This window comes from Mustela putorius, unplaced genomic scaffold, assembly GCF_011764305.1.
Source record: "Mustela putorius furo isolate JIRA1106 unplaced genomic scaffold, ASM1176430v1.1 tig00537350_pilon_pilon_pilon, whole genome shotgun sequence".
Lineage (NCBI taxonomy): Eukaryota > Metazoa > Chordata > Mammalia > Carnivora > Mustelidae > Mustela > Mustela putorius.
In genome coordinates this window covers 19203665-19229622 of record NW_025422471.1, presented here as the reverse complement: position 1 = coordinate 19229622, position 25958 = coordinate 19203665, and the positions used below count along the sequence as shown (strand labels likewise).

Below are 25958 nucleotides of genomic sequence, written 5' to 3'. Positions count from 1 at the left end.
AATGAACAAAACACCAAAGTCTGCTCTCTCACAGCTTATATTATGGTGGGTAAAGAAAGGCAATTCCTAATATTTGTGTGTGTGTGTGTGTGTGTGTGTGTGTGTATAAATATATATATATAAAATGATATGTGCTATGATGAAAATAGAGCATAGCAAAGGGAGTAGAGAATGCCGTTTTCAGAAATCCAGTCACAGGTTAGTGATAAATTCACATGGTGCAATTACTTTTGTGAAGTAAATTTATAGGATTTCCTGCTTAAACCACAATATTCTCTCTGCATTGCACCCAGGAGCAATATGGTAGGCACCTTATATCCACCTTGTGATTGAGGTGTCCTAGACAATTGTTGTCTAGAATAACAAATTTGAAGATTAGAAGACAAAATTGCTATGTTTGTATCCTTAAGTCATCCTTAGCTCAGAGAATATTAAATATCTGTTTACTAGAACCTTGACTCTCTTTCTGCAAGGCAGCCCATCCTTGGCATGACCCTTACCCATTTTGCAGATATTCCTCATGTCTAGGAGTCCTGTTAACCTTGTCTCTTGTGTCTCCCAGGCAATTAAATAGCTTCAGTCGTCTGTGCCTTGATTATTCCATGACTTTCTCCTCTTCTCGCTGACTTCACTAGAGTGCATGCTAAATATAGGCACTGGCTTTCATATCTCCTAGGTCTGTCCATGCAGACAGACTTGTTATCACTAGCAGATTATGCTTACAAGACCAACGTGGAAGAGGGAAGAATAGAAGTGGGGGTTAGAGTGGTGCTGAAAAAAAAAAGAAAGAGGTTTTAGAAGGTTTCTTATTTAGTAAGATCAAGTGCAAAAGGTAAATAAGAGTGCCTTAACAACCATGAACATGGACACAGCCTTAAGAAAATTAGAGAAATGGGATGAATGCCCATAGACTCCAAGGAAGAGGGCACAGAAATGTAGTTCTAAGGCGATTAAGATGCGTAAAAGCACTCTGACATGTTTATGAAAGAGATAAATGACCATTCTTTAAATCAGGTGCCTGAAGGGAACAGGCATGAAGTAGAAATGGATGAGAAGCTGAGTGGGCCAATGATGACCTTGAGTGCACAGAGCCAGGGTGAGAGAGCTTGTTCCTTGCCTAGTGCTGATGACTGGCCAGCAAGAATATGGACCTAGAGTTGTTTAATCTGTTTTTTCGAAAAGAGATCCAAGACTTACTGTGAAAATTCCAATTTTTGGATGTTGGATATTTATTAAAATATATTTATGTAAGTATATTTAAGAAATAACTTATCTCTCCCTTGTATTTTTAACGTACCAGCTTCCTTCCCTAGCCTTGTCTTGGGGCAATCTTAAGGCAAGTGATGAGTATACTTGTTATATAGATGAAAGAACATTTTCCTTTCTCCTTAAAAAAAAAAAAAAAAAAAAAGACGCTTTTATAAGGATGAAGCCTGACACAGAAAGTTAGACTTTGAGTACTGGCCTTGGAGAGGAAATCTGGTTGCAGAAGATCCATTCCTGGGTCAAGGTCACACCTTCTCTGATTCTGTTATGGGATCTAACACCGATGTCCAAATATTGACAAACATCAGATATTACCATGACATGATGAATAGTCAACTGGACTAGTGTAAACGGATTTCACATTCAGTTAGCCTACTTGCCCATATTCATAAGAGATTGTTGGCACTTTGCTTCAAAGCATGTTTCGGAAGAGGAGGTGGAGGCAATGGTTCTGCATTTGGTCTCTAAACCTTCCTCAAGGGTCTACTCTGAAGCTGGCTCTGTGGAAATATTATGGGAATATTACAGGAATTAATAAATTGAATGTGATACTAGCTCTGTTCTCCAATGCCTACTGTTCTACAGAGAAGATAAAACATGTTTTCAAGCAAGGCACACAGCAGTAAGTTATAGGGCAATATATTGTAAGTATAAACGTATCCCCTGCTTTTATAGTGGCAACGCATGTTATAATTTTTAAATCCAACAACTTCAAATACTTTTCTTTTTGCTACTAGTGATATGAAAGCAGGAAGAGAACATCTGTAGAAAATCTGAATTAGTAATTTTAGTAAGAAATATTGAGTACTGAATACAGTGTGTATCCCTGAGCTATATTTCATATGCATTATTTTATCCTCACATTGACTCCAACAGTTAAGTACTACTTTTCACAATTTGAAAGCTACTGAAAATGAGAGAGTTAGTAATTTACCTCCAAACTGCAGAGTATAAGTAAAGGATTCAGAACTTGAATTCAGGTGGAGACTTATATGCTTATAAAATAAAAGTTTCGTGGAAAAAAAAAAAGAAAAAAATTGAGGACAGTTTTTTCTCTAATGACAATAGGAAATTATTGTTTGTGAGTATATTTATAAAAAGACTTCTTAGATTCATTTAATATTCATGAAATGCATTTTCTTTAATAGATTTTTTTATGGTACAACCTGAAATTTCACTTCAGCAACTTTAAACTATAGAATATGTTGAATTGAAGTCTTCTTTTTTTTTCCCCTAAAATACTGTAGTATATACTTCCTACTTGCTGTAGTAGCTTATAAGAAATACAGACATGTAGAAACCAGATTTTCCAGTTAGCGTTTAGTAGTGTCTGCTACATATCCCAGTAATTATATGATGAATAATAAACTTAATTATTAAGGTTAATTATCTGTATCAAGGATTATCAACTATATGCTTTTCATTGTGAGTTTTCAAATGGCTTATAGATGGAAAACAGATATATAATTTATTAGGTTTAAAAGATGCTCTTTAGGATTTTGCTGTAGAGAGTTTCTAATGCTTATTTCAAGATAAAGACAATCAAATAAAGAAGAATATCAAGGAAAAAGGACTAGCTGTTATAATTATGAAATTGAACTTGAATCCAAATTGGGCTTGGATTCTTATAGCATTTACTTATTTTCAATATAGATTTCCTAAATCATACAGAATTTATGTACTCTCTATGGACAATATTAGGAAGTTATTTAGGACACCATTTCAAATCTGTCAGTTGCAATGCTTTCAGCTACAAGTAACAAAAATCCCTGGTTTTATTGGCTTTAAATAATAAAGGAGTTTATTATTTCATATAAAAAGAAAGTCCAAAGGTACAGTCTACTCTAGGCCTAATGCGTGAGGGCTTAAGCCCTAGCTCTCCTGATTCTTTCTCAGCTTCATCCCTAGAAGCTATCTTACACACTCATGGATACAAGATGGCTACAATAGTAGGAGAAAAAATAGCCTATTGTTTCAGTATTCAATGAAGCAAAGCAACCATCTCTTCCTTTCTTTCTGTTCTTAAGATGAATGTACCTTTCCCAGGAGCATCCCCTCCATCCCTCACACCTGAAATCTCCTCACATCTCATTAGTTAAGACTGCTTCATCTACTCATTCCAAAACCAATCTGGAGAAAGGAATGGGAGCAGTGTGACTGACTTAGGACAATCAAGATCATTCCCTTGGGCTGGGTTTGACTCAGGCTTCTCTAAGTTGTATGGCTGTGAAATACAGGAAAATGGAACGGGAGTTTGTTAGCAAGGAGAAAGAAGAATGGCTACGGGGTAGCCAACCAGCAATGCTTATACAGAAGAGTTCTAAATGTAGCTGAGAAGGGGAAAACCACGGGGATCAAATAATCTATAGTTCCTCTGAGATTGGCTTTTTGTTTTCCAGATGGTCCCCAACATTGGTACTTATCCACCTCATAATTAAAGCTTCATAGAAATTCGAGCTGGAAGGGGCCATCCTGAGACCCAGGCTATTAAATGTCTCCCCCATTAAGTCACACAATAAATTAACGACAAAGCCAGGGCAGGGTTCCTTGACTCTCAGAACAGTATTTTCTTTCTTTTTTCACCCCTAGAACAATTGGAAATGCTTTAAAACTCATGGCAAGCACTGGTCTTTTTGTAATTAACAGCTCCTTATAATACATTTGTTTTGTTTGTTCAGCCTCCAAGAAACTAAATTGAGTCTGTGCTTTAAAAAGCCTGCTGAAGTCCTTATTCCCTGTTTTGATACCATGTGCAGGAGACACCACCATGGTCCTTCCCATCTTACATCTGATACGAATTCCTTTCTTTCAGCATCTCTGCCTATTGCTTCCCCATCTTTTTCTGCTCCATCTGTGACCAGCTTCCTGTTTCTAAATAGACGTTGTGGTCACCCCTCCCACTTTGTGCCAGTTTCTAGCCACTAAGTTACTTGGGCTGTGGTCTCAATTGTTCTTTCTACAGCCTACCCGGTTGTGGCTGTCCCACACATGCCTATTGTTATATGTTCCCAAAGTGGGTTCTGGGGTTATTTTGGTAACAACTGCATTGGGTGAGAGTCAAACTAATAATTAAAGTGTTTGGATGACTTTTCCTATTACAAGTTCTCTCTTGTTTTTACAATCTAAGAGAAGCTGGTTCTTGTACTCTTATTACATACACTGCGCAAATAGCACGTGATTTATGGCCCACCACAAACCTGAATGCTTATGGTTTCCTTTGTGTTTTTCTTCGTTCCTAGGACAAGATGTTGATAAACATAAAAAGCATCTTATGGATATGTTCTACCTTAATAGCAACCCATGCACTACATAAAGGTGAGTGTGATAACAATTTATTTGGTGCTTAGTGAAATAAAAATATAAATACTAAGGCGTTGAATGGCAATATGGGGCCACTAGTATAAAGAATTAATTTTTTATCTATTTAGGGATTTATAGCGCTGAACACTTTCAGCTGAAATATTTATTTTTTATTTAATAAATGGTTTTAAACAAATCAGTCAAAATGAAATACTGAATAGAATGCCAAAGAAGCAAATGGGTTTTCAGAAAATTCCCAGATTACTTTTAGGCTGCAAAAAAGTTCATATGTGGCGTTGGACATATTTTTAAAATCTGTCTTCTTCAATATACTCTAAGACTTTCCTATAAAGAAAAGAAAGCCTATCAAATCCTTAGGAGGCCACAGTTTGAGAAGTCAAACAGACCAAAAAAAAAAAAAAAAAAGAAAAGAAAAGAAAAAGACAAAGAGCAGGCTGACAACCAAGTTTTTACCCACACCTGTATTTCTCTTCTCTTCTCTTCTTTTTTCTTTTCTCTCTCTCTCCCTTTTGAAGTAACTGGGTAAGTGCACATGCACTGTTTTTCTCAGCTTTAAATTATATATCTACTTAATGAAGGTTCTATAATTCCAAATTCCTGGACTGTAGTCCATGAGAAAAGATACTGCCCTGAGTTTCAATGATTTGCTCCTCTCCAGACAGCTTCCAGTTCCTTCTCACACTTATTCTATGCTTCAGACTCTCTGAACTAATTTGCAATTCCATGCATAGACTTTCATACTCAGTAGTTGTTGCTTCTCCCCCCCCCCATTTGTTTGTTTGCTTTAATTAACATGTAATGTATTATTAGCCCCAGGGGTACAGGTCTGTGAATCATCAGGCTTACACACTTAACAGCACTCACCATAGACTCCCTGGTTTTTGACATGTAATTCCTTCTCTTGTTCTCTACAGTTCCTCTTCAATTCATTCTTCAAGACTCAAAACTTAAGTATCATTTTATCTATCTATCCATCTGTTCATTCATCAATGCATTCTCCTACCCATTCCTATGTCTACTTGCTAACAATATTGTTTGATTACTTTCTATGTGCCAGCTTACATTATGGGTATCTGGGAATATACCAGTGGACAAGCCATATATTGTCCTGGATTTCATTAAACTCAGTCTCCTAGTTATATGATGCAGGCAATAAAGAAGGAAACTAATAATCCAGGTACTTTCAGACTGAGGAAAATAAAGCTGAATGATATGATAAAGGATGGCCTGGGGACGCCTGGGTGGCTCAGTTGGTTGGACGACTGCCTTTGGCTCAGGTCATGATCCCAGAGTCCCGTGATCGAGTCCCGCATCGGGTTCCCAGCTCCATGGGGAGTCTGCTTCTCTCTCTGACCTTCTCCTCACTCATGTTCTCTCTCACTGTCTCTCTCTCAAATAAATAAATAAAATCTTAAAAAAAAAAAAAGAATGGCCTGGGTTGGGGGAAGGTGAGAAGACCTCTTTGGAGAAAGTAACATTTAAACCGAGATATGAATGACCACGATGGCTGTCAGAGTTTGGGCTCCACCAACCTATGAACAGCCAGACACTGTCTTCTTCAGTGTTTTCGGGAAGTAAAGGTGAAGGTCACAGGCAGGGAAGAATAATAGCATCCAGTGACAAGGGAGAACACAGAAAGGAAATATGGAAAATGGAGTTGGTTTAGTTGGGTAATAACAGAATAGGAATAACAGAGAAAAGAGTGGGAGAACTTTGAGGGACACTTAAAATAGTTTAGATCTTCTGCTTAAAACAAAGCAAGAACTCACACAAACAATGGGGAAAATCCCAAAACACGTGTGATATAGCTCCTTGATAGTATTTTAAAATAATAATAATAATAATAATAATAATAATAATAATAACTAGCAGTATTGAATAATTTCTACATGTCAGGCCTTCTTCTGAGTTTTTTACATAGTTAATTTATTGAATCTTAACTTTCCAATAAGACAGACGCTTCTCTTCTCCCCATTTGGCAGATGAGGAAACTGTACTATCAAAAGGTTTAGAGGCATAGCTAATATAGAAGTTCACACAGCAGTTTAGTTATGAAGCCTGGAGTTGAACCTGGGCAGGCTCCATAGTCCATGCTCTTAACCACTGTATTATACTTTATGCCAAGATTCAAGTTCTTTGCACATCTGTGATCATAATTAAGAGATGTAATTAGGGGCTGATTTCAGAAGAAATTAATTTTTTCATATGACGGGTAAGAGTTGAAAACATATCCACATAAAACAGATTTGCCAAGGTCATAGTGGGATACACTGCAGTAATTTATTATGAGTCAACACAAGTATTGTCATCTTAAGCTTTTCTCTGTTTATTCCTAGGCATTCAAAAGATCAATAACTAACATTAATGGATACCTTGTCCCCTGGTTAATGGCTTTATTTTAATGTAAAAAGAGCTCTGAGCTTTAACAATATCTATTATACTGATTATCTAGTGTTGACCTGGTTGCTTGGCTATTCCTCTAATACTGTAAATGAGACATGCACAGTTATGAGTAAATGAATGAACAAGAGAGTGATATTTATCGCCCGAGAAAGTAATAAATTCCCATATTCTCAATCTGACATTTATTTGGCCAAGGGGTGTGTGTGTGTGTGTGTATGGTCAAATTGTGTAGATGGGGGGCACCTGGGTGGCTCAGTGGGTTAAGCCTCTGCCTTCAGCTCAGATCATGGTCTCAGGGTCCTGGATCAAGCCCCGCATCGGGCTCTCTGCTTGGCGGGGAGCCTGCTTCCCCCTCCCCCTCTGCCTACTTGTGACATCTCCCTCTCTCTGTCAAATAATTAAATAAAATCTTAAAATTGTGTAGATGGAATTTACGTCATTATTTTCCACAGAATTTACTGACAGAGAAAGAAGGGTAAATGATCATTCATTATTCAGAGATTTCTCCCTCACTACACTCATTTGGACCACAAACCATCTGGTGGGAACAGTGAACTTTTTGTTAACATTCATTTTTATTACTTGCATTGTTCACAATTCCAGACAACTTCTTGCAGGTAACATTTTTTAAAAATATGCATGGTCTATAAACATTATCTTCTGAACTACTAAATATCTTCCTTAAAATATTTAAGATTCAGTGAACTTAGTTCTTGCGACGCAGTGCATTAAGACTCAAGATTTTATACACAAAAGACTTGACCACACAGCTTCTTGTTAATCCTGTTGTTAAGATTGGATTCTACATGAATATATATTTGTATCCAACTGAAGCTTTTAATTTTCTTATATCTATAAACATCTAGAGCAATAAATAACCCTTGGGAAATTTGCCTTTTGACATCATTTTGTTCTGATATATTTTTTCATAATAGCACAGTTATTGAGCAATGCTCTCAGAAACCACACAACTGAATAGATTTGACTGACTCTCATTTCTGCCTCTACACGTCTAAAATTGTGAAAAAAATTAAAATTTAGTAATAAATATTACAGAATTGAACATTTATCTTAAATTCATTTTTAACGTAGTGATAAAGAATCTTATAGTTTATATAATAATTGAGGTTGGTGGCAAAACTGTTTATTCTCCATTAAAAGAGCAATATTTTGTTTGTGGTGAAGTTAATCATCTAAATAATTCTTCAAGAAGGAAGATGGGATTTCCTAGGACATATAAATGTAAATTAGGAGATTTTTAGATCATAAAATTCTTACCCCTTCCCTTCTCAGAACCCCTTTCTTGGCAAAAAAAAACTTTGTGTTGTCATCATCTCCTTAATGGGGCGCAAATTAAAGATTTATGAATCAGGTAGGAAGCCCCCTGTGGACTCTATAGATTTACATAAAAGATCATGAAATTACTGAGAGCTGTCAGTGCTGATAGCAATTAAAGAAATAGGATGGAATAGAAATAAGATGGGATAGAAATTGGATGGGTATAGACTCTGCAAAGGAACCAAAACTAATTTAGGGATAGGGGAAGAATGCAGTAAATTCCAAACCTGAAAGATTCCTTGATTAGTTGTGAGGAGACTTGTGTTCTCACCCAGGTCTGTAACCAGCCAGCTGGGAGCTTGAATGTAACTTCCTCTCAGTGGAGCAGCCATAGTAGGTGATTCGGCTAGTTTCACTCTGAGAGTTAGCTTTAAGTAAGATAATTTATTTTGTAAGCCAAGGACCTAATAGAATGGAATTGTTCCCTTGATACTATATTCCAGGATGATAATGATCTTAGTAACATCTTAAAGAAGAACTTAGTGCAGTTAATAGTATATTTTATTTTTATTTAATTTTGTTAAGTGCCTTAAAAACTGTTTTGGAGGGAACCTGGGTGTCTCAGTGGGTTAAAGCCTTTGCCTTCCACTCAGGTTATGATCTCAGGGTCCTGGGATCAAGCCCTGCATCAGGGCTCTCTATTCAGCAGGGAGCCTGCTTTCCCCTCTGTCTCTGCCTGCCTCTCTGCCTACTTGTGATCTCTCTGTCAAATAAATAAATAAAATCTTAAAAAAAAAAAACTGTCTTGGGACAAGTTATATATAGATTAGTAAGATGACAAAGAAATGCATGACAGCAATGACTATTATAAATTAGAAATATGTGAGTGATTTCTATCAAATTCAATAAAATACTGTATTGATTACTTTAGATTTATTTGTATCCTATGAAAGGTTTTATAGGCCAGTCATCTTGAAGTTAAATTTCAATCTTTAATAGTAGAGATTACTTTTTTCTTAAAGTCCATGGTATCTCCATATTGTCCTGCAATTTTCAAAATGACATATCCCCACCTGAATCCTCAGTGCTGTGTTGACAACTATATCATTTCTGATGCATGTCTCTATTGAGATGTGTGTTGTCAATACATTTACTAACACACTAGGTGTTAGACACATGTCATTTTGTTAATTAAGAAATATTATTTCACTCCATCTGGAGGCTACTATTAACTTGTTCATCATATTTTCATGAAGTAGGATTGCTTGTGTATTGACATAATTTCTATTGTTATTGCCAACACATTGTCTAGCCAATTAGTACGAACTGGAAGATGAAGGGGAAGAGGAAAGAAAGAGGTATGGATTCCTGTAAGAATCAAAGAAAAGAAAGAATACCTTGACTGCAATTTAATACTATCACATGCAAAAAAAAAAAAAAAATGTTCTTTCTTTCTTTTTTTTTTGCATGTGATAGTATTAAATTGCAGTCAAGGTATTCTTTCTTATTAAAAGTTTAAGGGTTTAAACAGAAAGACATTGTGCAGAATAATATTTTACATGCATTGGATGAACAGACCAAAATTTCCCCCCAGGATATAATTGAGAGGTAATGTTTCACTGCAAAGTGATTGCAGCTGGATTTGTCATTATGATGAAAGCCTTTGGTTCAAACACTGAACCAAATGAGGGTCCTTCAAGTGTTAGACTTCCTCCTGCTCCAGTCTACTGAAGTACATTTTAAAAATTTTCACTTCCTCTTTGGATTTTATTTTCATTTCCTCTAAGGTAATGTGGCAGTTATCTTAAATGTTTTTCCTCTTCTGACCTGTAGACATAAATTTGCCTTTCAACTGCTTTTCCTGACATTGGTCCAGTCTTTGAAACCTGCGTTGCTGATTTAGTCTCTTGCCCTTGATTGCTTGCTTTCCTATACACACACGCCTTATTCTGTCACTTTTTCTGTTCCTGTTGAACACCAAGTTACAAATACTTCAAAATAAATGCTGTATTTTTAGTACATAAAGATGAGCATTATGAATCCCTGTCTTTGTTGTAAAACATTATTAAAATTATATACTATTCTTTATATATAAAATCATCCTAATTACCTCACATATTGAAGGTATAACCAACCAAGGCAAGGGTTTCTTATCCATTCACTTACTTATAAATTTTTTGAAGATTATTTATTTATTTATTTGACAGAGAAAGACATAGTGAGAGAGGGAACACAAGCAGGTGGTGGGAGAGGGGAAAAGCACACTTCTGCTGAGCAGAGAGCCTGATGTGGGGCTCCATCCCAGGACCCTGGGATCATGACCTGAGCCAAAGGCAGATGCCTAACAACTGAGCCACCCAGGTCCCTCCATTCACTTATTTAATAGACTCAGCTGAGTTTTCTAGGACTGTTAATTTGGTATTTTCTCTTTCTTCTAGTCAAAGTGCAAGAAAGCCCACCTGTCAAAGGCTCCCTGTCTGGAAAAGTCAACCTACCTTGTCATTTTTCAACCCTGCCTACCTTACCACCCGGTTACAACACCTCCAGTGAATTTCTCAGAATCAAGTGGTCTAAGATCGAATTGGACAAGAATGGGAAAGATCTGAAGGAGACTACTGTTCTTGTAGCCCAAAACGGGAATATCAAGATTGGTCAAGGCTATAAAGGAAGAGTGTCAGTGCCCACACATTCCGAGGTAGTGGGTGATGCCTCACTCACCATGGTCAAACTGCGTGCCAGTGATGCGGGTCTGTACCGCTGTGACGTCATGTATGGGATTGAAGACACACAAGACACAGTGTCGTTGGCGGTGGATGGTAAGGCTTTCCAGATCTGGAAGACAGTAGTGTAACATGATACCTGGTTCAGAAGTATTGTGAAACAGTACCCAAAGTAACTATAGTTCAGGGTTTGGACAAGTGCAAGAAACATCAGTCATTTAAATAGTTCATGCCTTTCACCAAAAACGAGCTGTTATTTCTACAAGGGTCAAGGAAGGTGACTTTTTGCACAGCAACTTCACTGACTCAGTAACAGTCAAGTGCAGTATCATGGGAATAATGAATACCTGAAGACAAGATAAATAGCTTAAGAATTATTACTTCATTACTGAGACCTAACAATGATGACTTTTTAAGACCATAAAGGCTGATCTACAGTTTAATTTTTACAATAGGTGTGTATGTACATTTACACACACACATGCACACACTACCTTTTCTCCTTTTTTCTCGGTGTCCTAGCATGATTATTAAAACCTTTGAGTTTGTTTTTAAGAAATATAAATCCCATCTTATGTTGAAGAAATGAGGCACTTAATAAGTATCATGGTACTTTTCACAGTGCCTTAGAAAGACGAAGACTTAATAAACATTTGAATCGGAACAAAATAAAATTCAGTGAATTTTTACAAAGGGTAATACACTAGCTGTTATACATTAAGTCTTAAGATGAAGCATTTTCATTTTAGCCCCTTTTCAGTGGTGGTTTATATGTCATTTGAATTTAAGTTAGGAGACAAAGCAAAGAAAAATTGCTTTAATTGGGTACACACATAATACCATAGCTCTTGGAAACAGAATATTTTGGCAAGTTATTAAGCAAAATTCTAATATCCAGACATGATGGAACAGATTTTTCTTCCATCCCTCCATTTCTCTATAAAATATTTACCTTTCAGAAACATATACAAAGGGTTTTATTAAAACTTTCTTGTGTAGCCAAAAGGAAATACTTTGAATTTCAGATGCAATGAATTAATTTTCTGCACATCCTTTTATGTTCAGATTCTGTTACTCTCTCCTACCAATCTAGGAGATTTTATGTTGTCCACACATCCACAAAATATCCTGGGCTCTTCATTCTTTTAACCTTTTTATTATTTATTTCAGTTAGCCTAGGACTGTTTTGTTCTACTGATATTTTTCTATTTCTGTGTGTCTGTGTTTATATGTGTGTATATTACCTTTGTATCTTGTATAAGCATATAGATTATTAATAAATTATAAATATATAAAGTAGTGGTAGATACTATATATATATATATATATATATATATATATATATATATATATATTTTTTTTAAATCCCGAACAGGAGTTTAACAACTTCTTACTATTTTCATCATTAAAGAATTAGCAATGGATTTGCCCCTTGCCCCTCTGAAACAATGAAAATCCTCCACTTAATCTCCTTAGCCCCATGAGGTCTTTAATTATCCCTACAATTGCAGATATTTATACCAACTGATACTCACTGCCCTGCTCTTAGAGGCCCCTCTGTGCCCCCTTACTGCCAGTGTTCAGTGGACATGGAAGATTTTTAATTACCAAGAGGACTGTTTGAAGCTTTGATCAACATAAGACTAATCTAAAACCATTCAAATTCTTACTTAAGCCCTAGAGATCATTATAAACTATATCTCATACTTAACAGATAGCACGATTTTAGAGTAGTTCTATAGAGGTATGAATTTTCTGAAAGGCATCTGATGAATTTTTCATTGCAGTATTGGAAATGGGAAAATGAATGTTAATTGTCAGTGCCTCTACTTGGTGACCATGCAGGTCTTTTTTGTGTTGACACTTACCAGAGGTGCTTTTCTGTGATGTGGCTAGTCTGTCCCACTGCGTCATTTTATTGGCACAAACCTGTCTTGGGAGAAGAAAACAATCTACTGATGAGCATGTGGAAGACAGTCTTATAGCTAGAAGTCAGGCTGTGGGATATAGACTGTTGTTATCCCCAGGGAATCACTAGGAAAAAAAGAGAGTGAAAGGTATCTTGGGAACCAAATTCATACTGCATAATAAAATAAAAGTGGTCCTAGGCAATATAATCTTAAAAAAAAAAAAAGATAGGTAGGTAGATAGATTGATTGACTGACTGATTTGAGGTGGGGGGGAACTAAGGGAGAAGGAGAGAATCCTACGCAGACTTGCACTGAGGATAGAACCTGGCACCAGACTCAGTCTCACAACCCTGAGATCATGACCTCAGCTGAAGCGAAGAGTCAGTCACTCAATCAACTGAGCCACCCAGGTGCCCCAGCAATATAATTCTTAATAAAGTCTCATCCATAAGACCCAGTTGCCCCAATTTCTATTTTCCAGTGACTTCCCAGTTACTTTACCTTGACTCACTTTGAAGTCTTGTAGAAATGAGTCACCATATTTACTCCAGTTAAAAATAGAGATGCTCCTGTTGAAATGGAGGGAGAGGACCAAAGCTACACCCCTCCCCCGAATCACGCCTCAGCTGCTCTTCCCTTAGCTCTTTGACAATTCCTTGAGCCCTAGAGTACTGTTCAAGAACCACTAGATTACAGCAATTCCCAACACACAGCAAAGTGGAATTTGAGGCAAGTACCAAAATGTCTAGCTTCAACTCAGGGGAGTTTTGGGAACTTTACTTCAGTCCTTTGAGATAAAAATCATACATTTTAGGGATGCCTGGGTGGCTCAGTGGGCTAAAGCCTCTGCCTTCAGCTTAGGTCATGATCCCAGGGTCCTAGGATCGAGTCCTCCATCAGGCTCTTTGCTCAGTGGGGAGCCTGCTTCCCCCCCCCTCTCTCTGCCTGCCTCTCTGCCCACTTGTGATCGCTGTCTGTCAAATAAATAACTAGAATCTTTAAAAAAAATACACATTTTTATTTGTCTTAGTATAAACTCTCAGTTATGCTAGCCAGATGGTAAGTATGATGAACATTGGGTAGTGGTCAGTAGACGATCCAGCATTTTTAAAGTCTTTACATAATTTGACTTTCATATCAGGTAACATAAGCAATATCTGTTACACTTTATAGTGGGGGGAGATTAACTCAATACATGGTTAAGGAACAAATTAGGGACAGGAATAAGCCTTCCCACTCATACACATTCCGGTGTCTTTTCCTTCTCAGTACATTGTTTCTGGAAGTAAATATCTCAATGTTTTATGTTTCGAGGAAGTGTGTTGGTGAATGTTCCACATGCCTCTCTTGAGTTGGCCCAGCGTAAAATCATGAAGTAGGGAAAGTTGATCCTGTGGCCCCCTTGACTCTTTGTATCTCCTGCAGTACTGACTCCCTTTGGTTGTCCAGTGTTCCCATGACAGTGTGAATACTACCTGTAATTAGAACAACTATCCACCAAGTGGCATTTAATCGCTTAAATCTTTTTTTTATATTGTCTTCATGAGAATAGAAAATTTCTGTCTGGGAAACTTTCTAGTGGAGCAGAATAGGACACCTGGGTGAATGGCATTTCTGGGGCTCCTCACATCACCATAATTTTGTGTAGTGTTATACCAAGTGAAAATGAAAGATCACCATATTGCTCTGACCATGTGAGCAATGAATCTGATGTATTGCTCTGGTAAGAATCTTCGAGAAGTATGGGGGGATATTTGAACCTGCCTGTAATTGCTTGCTGCTCTCTTGGCAGGGGTTGTGTTTCACTACAGAGCGGCGACTAGCAGGTATACTCTGAATTTTGAGGCTGCACAGAAGGCTTGTTTGGACGTTGGAGCAGTCATAGCAACCCCAGAGCAGCTCTATGCCGCCTATGAAGATGGATTTGAGCAGTGTGATGCAGGCTGGCTTTCTGATCAGACCGTCAGGTGAGAGGTCTGGGGGCCACAGGCTATAATTCATTAATTTGAGAGGAAGGATAAATGCGACTTACTCATCCTTTATTTCCCCAGGTATCCCATCCGGGCTCCCCGAGTAGGCTGTTATGGAGATATGATGGGGAAGGAAGGAGTCAGGACCTACGGATTCCGTTCACCTCATGAAACGTACGACGTGTACTGCTACGTGGACCACCTGGATGGTATGATGTTTAAATTTCTAACGCTTCCTTCGAACTAAGAAAATTGAAGACAGACTGGGAGCACGTAGGAATAGAACAAGTTTCCATGCTTGTTTGGATTCCAAACAGCAGCATTTAGTTTAAATTACCGTATGATTGTGGTGAAATAAGCTCAAATTAAAGTGGAAAGAGAAGGAGGAGTGTGCAAATGGTTATGCAGGTTAGAAATGTCTTCAGTTAATGGCAGGTTTTCTTTCAGGCATGCTGCTATTGGACTGTTTCCAGTACACTTTTAGAGCCTTAAGAATAGAAGGCTCTACGGGTGGTACCTATTCTTGTGAGAACTTCAGGTAAAATCCTGTGATGACAAACCACTGTGAATCCAAGGGCTGATAAACACCCTGAACCTCAACTAAATAGCTGAAACTAGCCCAGGAGGGTTTCTCAAGTTCTTCTGTTAATGTTGCTGCACTAATATTCAGAGCAATCATTCATTCATTAAAGAAACCACCAACCAACTGTGTAGTATGCTGGGTGCTGTGCTAGTTGTTAGGGATATGAAGCCAGAGGCCTTGCTTTTAAGAGGTCTAAAGCCCGAATGAGTTTGGCTCTATTATTTCTCATTTAGCATGAGTTAGAGTCTCTTAAAGACAGGTATGAGTTCAATGATGGCACCCAAGGGGCACAGTACAGTTTTATTATAAGACACATGGAACAGAAGTTTCTGTGACTTTTGAAATAGGGTCTCCTTTTTATTAACAGGCAGCCTAAAGTCGAACTATATAAAGGGGAGTTTTGAATTGAGTTACACTTTTAATTTTGGCTGGGTACATATAGAAAGGATAATCTCAGTTTTCTTATGTGTAAAATAAAGACGTTGGACTAGATAATTTCCATGGTCCCTTCCAACATTAAAATTCTATGATTCTGTGACTTGAATAAACCACCTCAGAGACTGAAAGCTATGAACTAAGCAGCTTATATTTTCCTAATGACCTGACTAAATTTGAATAAGCAGGCTGGCTTAATTGTGGTTCCCTAGCATCTTACCATTCTTATTATAACTTTACTTTAAAACTGATAAATGTATTTTCTAAATGAGAACTTCAGATACTAGCAATTTCCTTTTTTTATAGAGACAAAGGGAAAACATACCAAACCCATCCTATGATATATATATGATATGCACATTGAATTTTGGATATAAAAAATATATATACACACACAGAATTTGAATGTTTTTGTTTGGGCACATAAATGTTGAAAGAGAAAGGCAGAAGAATCAGTATAACTAATTCAAGCACTGACTGAAATTTCTGTGAGCAGAGTAAAAAGGCTTTTCATTGTTTTTTTTTTTTTTTTTTTTTTAATTTTTTTATTTTTATAAACATATATTTTTATCCCCAGGGGTACAGGTCTGTGAATCACCAGGTTTACACACTTCACAGCACTCACCAGATCACATACCCTCCCCAATGTCCATAATCCCATCCCCTTCTCCCAAACCCCCTCCCCCCGGCAACCCTCAGTTTGTTTTGTGAGATTAAGAGTCACTTATGGTTTGTCTCCCTCCCAATCCCATCTTGTTTCATTTATTCTTCTTCTACCCACTTAAGCCTCCATGTTGCATCACCACTTCCTCATATCAGGGAGATCATATGATAGTTGTCTTTCTCTGATTGACTTATTTCGCTAAGCATGATACGCTCTAGTTCCATCCACGTCGTTGCAAATGGCAAGATTTCATTTCTTTTGATGGCTGCATAGTATTCCATTGTGTATATATACCACATCTTCTTGATCCATTCATCTGTTGATGGACATCTAGGTTCTTTCCATAGTTTGGCTATTGTGGACATTGCTGCTATAAACATTCGGGTGCATGTGTCCCTTTGGATCACTACATTTGTATCTTTAGGGTAAATACCCAATAGTGCAATTGCTGGGTCATAGGGCAGTTCTATTTTCAACATTTTGAGGAACCTCCATGCTGTTTTCCAGAGTGGCTGCACCAGCTTGCATTCCCACCAACAGTGTAGGAGGGTTCCCCTTTCTCCGCATCCTCGCCAGCATCTGTCATTTCCTGACTTGTTGATTTTAGCCATTCTGACTGGTGTGAGGTGATATCTCATTGTGGTTTTGATTTGTATTTCCCTGATGCCGAGTGATATGGAGCACTTTTTCATGTGTCTGTTCGCCATCTGGATGTCTTCTTTGCAGAAATGTCTGTTCATGTCTTCTGCCCATTTCTTGATTGGATTATTTGTTCTTTGGGTGTTGAGTTTGCTAAGTTCTTTATAGATTCTGGACACTAGTCCTTTATCTGATATGTCGTTTGCAAATATCTTCTCCCATTCTGTCAGTTGTCTTTTGATTTTGTTAACTGTTTCCTTTGCTGTGCAAAAGCTTTTGATCTTGATGAAATCCCAGTAGTTCATTTTTTCCCTTGCTTCCCTTGCCTTTTGCATTGTTCCTAGGAAGATGTTGCTGCGGCAGAGGTCGAAGAGGTTGCTGCCCGTGTTCTCCTCAAGGATTTTGATGGATTCCTTTCGTACATTGAGGTCCTTCATCCATTTTGAGTCTATTTTTGTGTGTGGTGTAAGGAAATGGTCCAATTTCATTTTTCTGCATGTGGCTGTCCAATTTTCCCAGCACCATTTATTGAAAAGGCTGTCTCTTTTTTCCATTGGACATTCTTTCCTGCTTTGTCGAAGATTAGTTGACCATAGAGTTGAGGGTCTATTTCTGGGCTCTCTATTCTGTTCCATTGATCTATGTGTCTGTTTTTGTGCCAGTACCATGCTGTCTTGATGATGACAGCTTTGTAATAGAGCTTGAAGTCCGGAATTGTGATGCCACCAACGTTGGCTTTCTTTTTCAATATCCCTTTGGCTATTCGAGGTCTTTTCTGGTTCCATATAAATTTTAGAATTATTTGTTCCATTTCTTTGAAAAAGATGGATGGTACTTTGATAGGAATTGCATTAAATGTGTAGATTGCTTTAGGTAGCATAGACATTTTCACAATATTTATTCTTCCAATCCAGGAGCATGGAACATTTTTCCATTTCTTTGTGTCTTCCTCAATTTCTTTCATGAGTACTTTATAGTTTTCTGAGTATAGATTCTGTGTCTCTTTGGTTAGGTTTATTCCTAGGTATCTTATGGTTTTGGATGCAATTGTAAATGGGATTGACTCCTTAATATCTCTTTCTTCTGTCTTGCTGTTGGTGTAGAGAGAAATGCAACTGATTTCTGTGCATTGATTTTATATCCTGACACTTTACTGAATTCCTGTATAAGTTCTAGCAGTTTTGGAGTGGAGTCTTTTGGGTTTTCCACATATAGTATCATATCATCTGCGAAGAGTGATAATTTGACTTCTTCTTTGCTGATTTGGATGCCTTTAATTTCCTTTTGTTGTCTGATTGCTGAGGCTAGGACCTCTAGTACGATGTTGAATAGCAGTGGTGATAATGGACATCCCTGCCGTGTTCCTGACCTTAGCGGAAAAGCTTTCAGTTTTTCTCCATTGAGAATGATATTTGCGGTGGGTTTTTCATAGATGGCTTTGATGATATTGAGGTATGTGCCCTCTATTCCTACACTTTGAAGAGTTTTGATCAGGAAGGGATGTTGTACTTTGTCAAATGCTTTTTCAGCATCTATTGAGAGTATCATATGGTTCTTGTTCTTTCTTTTATTGATGTGTTGTATCACATTGACTGATTTGCGGATGTTGAACCAACCTTGCAGCCCTGGAATAAATCCCACTTGGTCGTGGTGAATAATCTTTTTAATGTACTGTTGAATCCTATTGGCTAGTATTTTGTTGAGTATTTTCGCATCTGTGTTCATCAAGGATATCGGTCTATAGCTCTCTTTTTTGGTGGGATCCTTGTCTGGTTTTGGGATCAAGGTGATGCTGGCCTCATAAAATGAGTTTGGAAGTTTTCCTTCCATTTCTATTTTTTGGAACAGTTTCAGGAGAATAGGAATTAGTTCTTCTTTAAATGTTTGGTAGAATTTCCCCGGGAAGCCGTCTGGCCCTGGGCTTTTGTTTGTTTGGAGATTTTTAATGACTGTTTCAATCTCCTTACTGGTTATGGGTCTGTTCAGGCTTTCTATTTCTTCCTGGTTCAGTTGTGGTAGTTTATATGTTTCTAGGAATGCATCCATTTCTTCCAGATTGTCGAATTTATTGCCGTAGAGTTGCTCATAGTATGTTCTTATAATAGTTTGTATTTCTTTGGTGTTAGTTGTGATCTCTCCTCTTTCATTCATGATTTTATTTATTTGGGTCCTTTCTCTTTTCTTTTTGATAAGTCGGGCCAGGGGTTTATCAATTTTATTAATTCTTTCAAAGAACCAGCTCCTACTTTCGTTGATTTGTTCTATTGTTTTTTTTGGTTTCTATTTCATTGATTTCTGCTCTGATCTTTATGATTTCTCTTCTCCTGCTGGGCTTAGGGTTTCTTTCTTGTTCTTTCTCCAGCTCCTTTAGGTGTAGGGTTAGGTTGTGTACCTGAGACCTTTCTTGTTTCTTGAGAAAGGCATGTACCGCTATATATTTTCCTCTCAAGACTGCCTTTGTTGTGTCCCACAGATTTTGAACCGTTGTATTTTCATTATCATTTGTTTCCATGATTTTTTTCAATTCTTCTTTAATTTCCCGGTTGACCCATTCATTTTTTAGAAGGATACTGTTTAGTCTCCATGTATTTGGGTTCTTTCCAAACTTCTTTTTGTGGTTGAGTTCTAGCTTTAGAGCATTGTGGTCTGAAAATATGCAGGGAATGATCCCAATCTTTTGATACCGGTTGAGTCCTGATTTAGGACCGAGGATGTGATCTATTCTTGAGAATGTTCCATGTGCACTAGAGAAGAATGTGTATTCTGTTGCTTTGGGATGAAATATTCTGAATATATCTGTGATGTCCATCTGGTCCAGTGTGTCGTTTAAGGTCTTTATTTCCTTGCTGATCTTTTGCTTGGATGACCTGTCCATTTCAGTGAGGGGAGTGTTAAAGTCCCCTACTATTATTGTATTATGGTTGATGTGTTTCTTTGATTTTATTATTAATTGGTTTATATAGTTGGCTGCTCCCACATTGGGGGCATAGATATTTAAAATTGTTAAATCTTCTTGTTGGACAGACCCTTTGAGTATGATATAGTGTCCTTCCTCATCTCTTATTATAGTCTTAGGCTTAAAATCTAATTGATCTGATATAAGGATTGCCACTCCTGCTTTCTTCTGATGTCCATTAGCATGGTAAATTCTTTTCCACCCCCTCACTTTAAATCTGGAGGTGTCTTCGGGCTTAAAATGTGTTTCTTGGAGGCAACATATAGATGGGTTTTTTTTTATCCATTCTGATACCCTGTGTCTTTTGACAGGGGCATTTAGCCCATTCACATTCAGGGTAACTATTGAGAGATATGAATTTAGTGCCATTGTATTGCCTGTAAGGTGACTGTTACTATATATGGTCTCTGTTCCTTTCTGATCTACCACTTGTAGGCTCTCTCTTTGCTTAGAGGACCCCTTTCAATATTTCCTGTAGAGCTGGTTTGGTATTTGCAAATTCTTTCAGTTGTTGTTTGTCCTGGAAGCTTTTAATCTCTCCTTCTATTTTCAATGATAGCCTAGCTGGATATAGTATTCTTGGCTGCATGTTTTTCTCGTTTAGTGCTCTGAAAATATCATGCCAGCTCTTTCTGGCCTGCCAGGTCTCTGTGGATAAGTCAGCTGCCAATCTAATATTTTTACCATTGTATGTTACAGACTTCTTTTCCCGGGCTGCTTTCAGGATTTTCTCTTTGTCATTGAGACTTGTAAATTTTACTATTAGGTGACGGGGGTGTGGGCCTATTCTTATTGATTTTGAGGGGCATTCTCTGAACCTCCTGAATTTTGATGCTCGTTCCCTTTGCCATATTGGGGAAATTCTCCCCAATAATTCTCTCCAGTATACCTTCTGCTCCCCTCTCACTTTCTTCTTCTTCTGGAATCCCAATTATTCTAATGTTGTTTCGTCTTATGGTGTCACTTATCTCTCGAATTCTCCCCTCGTGGTCCAGTAGCTGTTTGTCCCTCTTTTGCTCAGCTTCTTTATTCTCTGTCATTTGGTCTTCTATATCACTAATTCTTTCTTCTGCCTCATTTATCCTAGCAGTTAGAGCCTCCATTTTTGATTGCACCTCATTAATAGCTTTTTTGATTTCAACTTGGTTAGATTTTAGTTCTTTTATTTCTCCAGAAAGGGCTTTTATATCTCTCGAGAGGGTTTCTCTAATATCTTCCATGCCTTTTTCGAGCCCGGCTAGAACCTTGAGAATTGTCATTCTGAACTCTAGATCTGACATATTACCGATGTCTGTATTGATTAGGTCCCTAGCCTTCGGTACTGCCTCTTGTTCTTTTTTTTGTGTTGAATTTTTACGTCTTGTCATTTTGTCCAGATAAGAGTAAATGAAGGGGCAAGTAAAATACTAAAGGGTGGCAACAACCCCAGGAAAATATGCTTTAACCAAATTAGAAGAGATCCAAAATCGTGAGTGGGGAGAAAGGGGATAAAAAGAGGTTCAAAAAGGAAGAAAGAAGAAAGAAAGAAAAAAAAAAACAAAAAGAAAAGAAAAAAAAAATAAAAAGAAAAGAATTTTTAAAAAAAGAAAACACCTAAGAAAAATGTAAAAATATATATATATATTAGATAAACTAGTAAAAAATCGTTAAAAAAGAAAAAGGTAACAGTTAAAAAAAAAAAATTTTACCCGAAGGCGAGAAAAAAAAAAAATGAAAAAGAAAAAATTAAATTAACTGCAAGACTAAAAAAAAATCACAGGAAAAAAGCCATGAGTTCCGTGCTTGGCTTTCTCCTCCTCTGGAATTCTGCTGCTCTCCTTGGTATTGAAACCGCACTCCTTGGTAAGTGAACTTGGTCTCGGCTGGATTTCTTGTTGATCTTCTGGGGGAGGGGCCTGTTGTAGTGATTCTCAAGTGTCTTTGCCCCAGGCGGAATTACACCGCCCTTACCCGGGGCCGGGGTGAGTAATCCGCTTGGGTTTGCTTTTAGGAGCTTTTGTTCCCTGAGCGCTTTCCGTAGAGTTCCAGAGGACGGGAATACAAATGGCGGCCTCCTGGTCTCCGGCCCGGAGGAGCCGAGAGCCCAGGGCCCCACTCCTCAGTGCGCCCTCAGAGAACAGCGCCCAGTTACTCCCGTCTGCCTGACCTCCGGCCGCGCTCCGAGCTCACCGAGCCTGCGACCGGTTCAAGGTAACACCGAGTTGTGAGCTTACTGTCAGCTCTGTCTCTGTAGCCGTCTTTCCCGTTCCAATACCCGCAAGCTCTGCGTCACTCAGACACCCCCGATCCTCCTGTGACCCTGCGGGACCTGAGGCCACGCTGACCCCGCGTGGGCTTCGCCCCGGTTTAGCCTCTGGAGCGATGTCCCTCAGCGGAACAGACTTTTAAAAGTCCTGATTTTGTGCGCGGTTGCTCCACCGCTTGCCGGGAGCCGGCCCCTCCCCCCGGGGTCTATCTTCCCGTCGCTTTGGATTCACTTCTCCGCCGGTCCTACCTTTCAGAAAGTGGTTGTTTTTCTGTTTCCAGAATTGCTGTTCTTCTTCTCTTCGATCTGCCGATGGATTTTCAGGTGTTTGCAATCTTTAGATAAGCTATCTAGCTGATCTCCGGCTAGCTGAAGCAGTCTCAGCTTGCTACTTCTCCGCCATCTTGACTCCTCCTCCGGCTTTTCATTGTTTTATAGAAGGAATTTAACAGGCTTTTTTTTTTTTTAAGATTTTATTTATTTATTTGACAGACAGAGATCACAAGTAGGCAGAGAGGCAGGCAGAGAGAAAGGAGGAAGCAGGCTCCCTGCTGAGCAGCGACCTGATGTAGGGCTCAATCCCAGGACCCTGGGATCATGACCTGAGCCAAAGGCAAAGGCTTTAACCCGCTGAGCCACCCAGGTGCCCCCAGTTCTGAAGGATATTCAGTATTTTTACAATGACATTGTTCTAGAAATTTTCTCTTCCTTGTTTGTTGTCCCTTGGAGTAATCTGCAAATCTTTGGACACTGATCTTTTCTTTCTTGACCTGAAATTGGACTGGTATGGTGGGGGAGGTTAGAAAGGCCTGTGCGACTGGGGATGAATGAGGAAGATCAAAAGATCACTCTTGTAAAGGTCTCCCTCCTCCTTTACTGAAGTGTGTGTCTCTCTTTGAAGTAAAGGCCATTGGCTGAACTCTGAATTGATAAAAAACTCTTGTGGAAAGTTGACTATATAAAGTTACATCTGATGTTTCAATTGCCACATCGATGACAGATTATTTGAAAGTAAGCCAACCTTCCTCGTGAGAGAGATTTATCACTGTATTCATGGGTATCATAATTGCCACCTCTATTTTATTGTGTTTTTGACAGCTAAGTGTGTGTGAGAGACATCAAAAAATAGAGATATTGATGCAGTCAGAATGCATGTGATGGAACACATAGCCAGATATGAACTAAGGCGCAATAACTTTAGATCAGAAGCCAAATTATTCCAGATGGCTCATGAAAAAGTCAATTAAGTATAAAATAAATAGCATAGTTTAAAATGGTAATTAATTTGTTTTAATTTAGTCATTTAAAATGAAAGATATTTAGTTGATAGAATGTCAACCCTTTTTTCCTCTTTCTTCTTGAATAATGTCATATTCATTCTGATGTATATATTTCTTTATAAAAGTCAAATAATTATACTCTGTTAGATCCAGCTAGTTTAAGGGAGGAAAAAAAACTAATCTGGTTCATATTCTAAGATGGTGATTATAGCACAGATATACATACAAATACGATATTCAATTCTATTTTTAAAAATAACTTACTAAATGTAAAACAGCTATTGTATTAGCTATATCCACAAACCAGGATTCCAGTATTAACCTGTATTCTTGGAAATGGTCTAGATATTGTGTTGGCTTATTAGCCATGATTCAGTAACAGAACACTGTTACCAAGAAATTAAGGGAATCAAGATTCTAAAGTGGGAAATCTAGAAATTAAGATAGTGTAATCACAAAATAATCCTTATTAGAAAATTTAATCTGTGTTTCCTGGTAAGGTAGCTTTGGAAAACATTGAGAGGGTTCCTTATTAGAAAGTTTAATTTGAGTTTCCCGGAAACGTAGTTTTGGAAAACTTTGAGAGCATTTAGAATAGAGTTGAGATGATTATACAGTTTAGAAAATTGAGTCAAGGATTGGAGTTATTTAGGAGTGATCAAGACAATGCTGAGAGAGGAGTCTAGGGAGGCAGTTAAGGTCCCTGTGATTAAGAACAGAAAGGACCTCAACTGAATGCCAGCTCTGTTACTTACTAATTGTGAGATCCTGAGCAAGGCTTTACCTCTGTTTCAGTTTCTTTTCCTCTGACATGGGGACAATTAGAATATTTACTTTTTAATTAAGGTATGAAGATGAAGTGAGTTAATGTGTAAAGCTTTTATCACAGTGGGTGTCTCAAACTAACTGCTCAATAAATATAGATGATGGTTATATGAAAGGTTTTATTTCCTCTGAATTCATAAAAAGAAGAAATGACTTAAAATTGCAACTCCGTGAATTAGGGTCAATATAAGGAAATTTTTTCTGATAATGAATACTACAAAATGTAGAAACAATCCTGACAGACTGTAAAATTTCTTCTCTTGAATTTTCTTAAAACTAGAATTTTTCAGGGGCTCTTGGGTGGCTCAGTGGGTTAAAACCTCTGCCTTCAGCTCAGGTTATGATCTCAGGACCCTGGAGTTGAGCCCCGCTGCCCTGCATCAGGCTTTCTGCTCAGCAGGGAGCCTGCTTCCTCCTCTCTCTCTCTGCCTGCCTCTGCCTACTTGTGATCTCTGTCTGTCAAATTAAAAAAAAAAAAGATCTTTGAAAAAACAAACTAGAATTTTTCTGAGATGTTCTGAGTGCAAAGCTCTGTCAAAGTTTCAGTCATGGTGCTTTGAAGTATATAGAAAATAACTGAAAATGGCTCACTTTATGAGAAGGATGACTTTCATGTCAAAGCATTTTGAATACAATAAATTGCTTAAATATTACTGAAGAATTAAAATTAATACAGTGGCAAAAATAGAATTCTTTTGTGTTATCCCTCCTAAATAGTTTAACATAAGTTTATTCTCTGATTAGAATATTATATTCTTGACTAACAGTGTTCAGGAATTAATCTAGTATCTGATTCCCCGTAGGAGGTCATGCCAGTGGGACATTTAAATAATTCTGAGAGTGCTTTGTGAATTAATGCATTTCTGTGCTAAAACTGGCAGTTTGATAGGAAGTATGTGTGTCATAGAAAAATAAAACAAAAACAAAACAAACAAAAGACTATCCTAAATAAGATCAATAAGAGAATGTTGGAAAGAATGGTGATAGGTGAGGTCAGACTGCTTTCATTTTCACGGGTGACCTGCTTAGTTTCCTTGCAAATGAGTCAATACTTCCAGTCTCAGACCTAGACCTGACAGATGACTGATCTAAGAGCTCCTTGCACCTCTGATATAGGCAAACTTGGGGACTTACATCTCATCCTTCCGTGGCCTGTATTTTCTCTGCAACTCTACCCTTTGGCTGTTACTTCTCCTGGAATACTAGTACCCTACTATTCTGATTTCGTGGCTTTCACGTAAGGTTCCCAGCACTTTGATGTGTCTGTATTATGGGCTTTCTCCTTCATCTCATATCCTCTTCCTAAGTCCTAGTTGATCTTTCTCACCTTTACATCTCCAAATCTTGATTATATGACTATAACCACCCCCAAATGTTTGCGTATGCCTCTAACTCTCCCATAAGACTGTGGCTTCTAGGGGCACCTGGGTGGCTCAGTGGGTTAAGCCTCTGCCTTTGGCTCG

General features: G+C 38.0%; 1 protein-coding gene across 4 annotated transcripts in view; it reads left to right on the top strand.

Moving 5' to 3' along the window:
- VCAN (versican) overlaps nucleotides 1-25958 on the top strand; it is a 117571-nt gene that overhangs the window by 7967 nt on the left and 83646 nt on the right. For all 4 annotated transcript variants that reach the window (XM_045074464.1, XM_004759123.3, XM_004759125.3 and 1 more), the window contains exons 2-5: nucleotides 4506-4581; nucleotides 10707-11084; nucleotides 14691-14865; nucleotides 14950-15077. In XM_045074464.1, the coding sequence (XP_044930399.1) occupies nucleotides 4512-4581; nucleotides 10707-11084; nucleotides 14691-14865; nucleotides 14950-15077 (751 nt within the window). In that variant the 5' untranslated portion in view covers nucleotides 4506-4511. The remainder of the gene's footprint in view (nucleotides 1-4505; nucleotides 4582-10706; nucleotides 11085-14690; nucleotides 14866-14949; nucleotides 15078-25958) is intronic.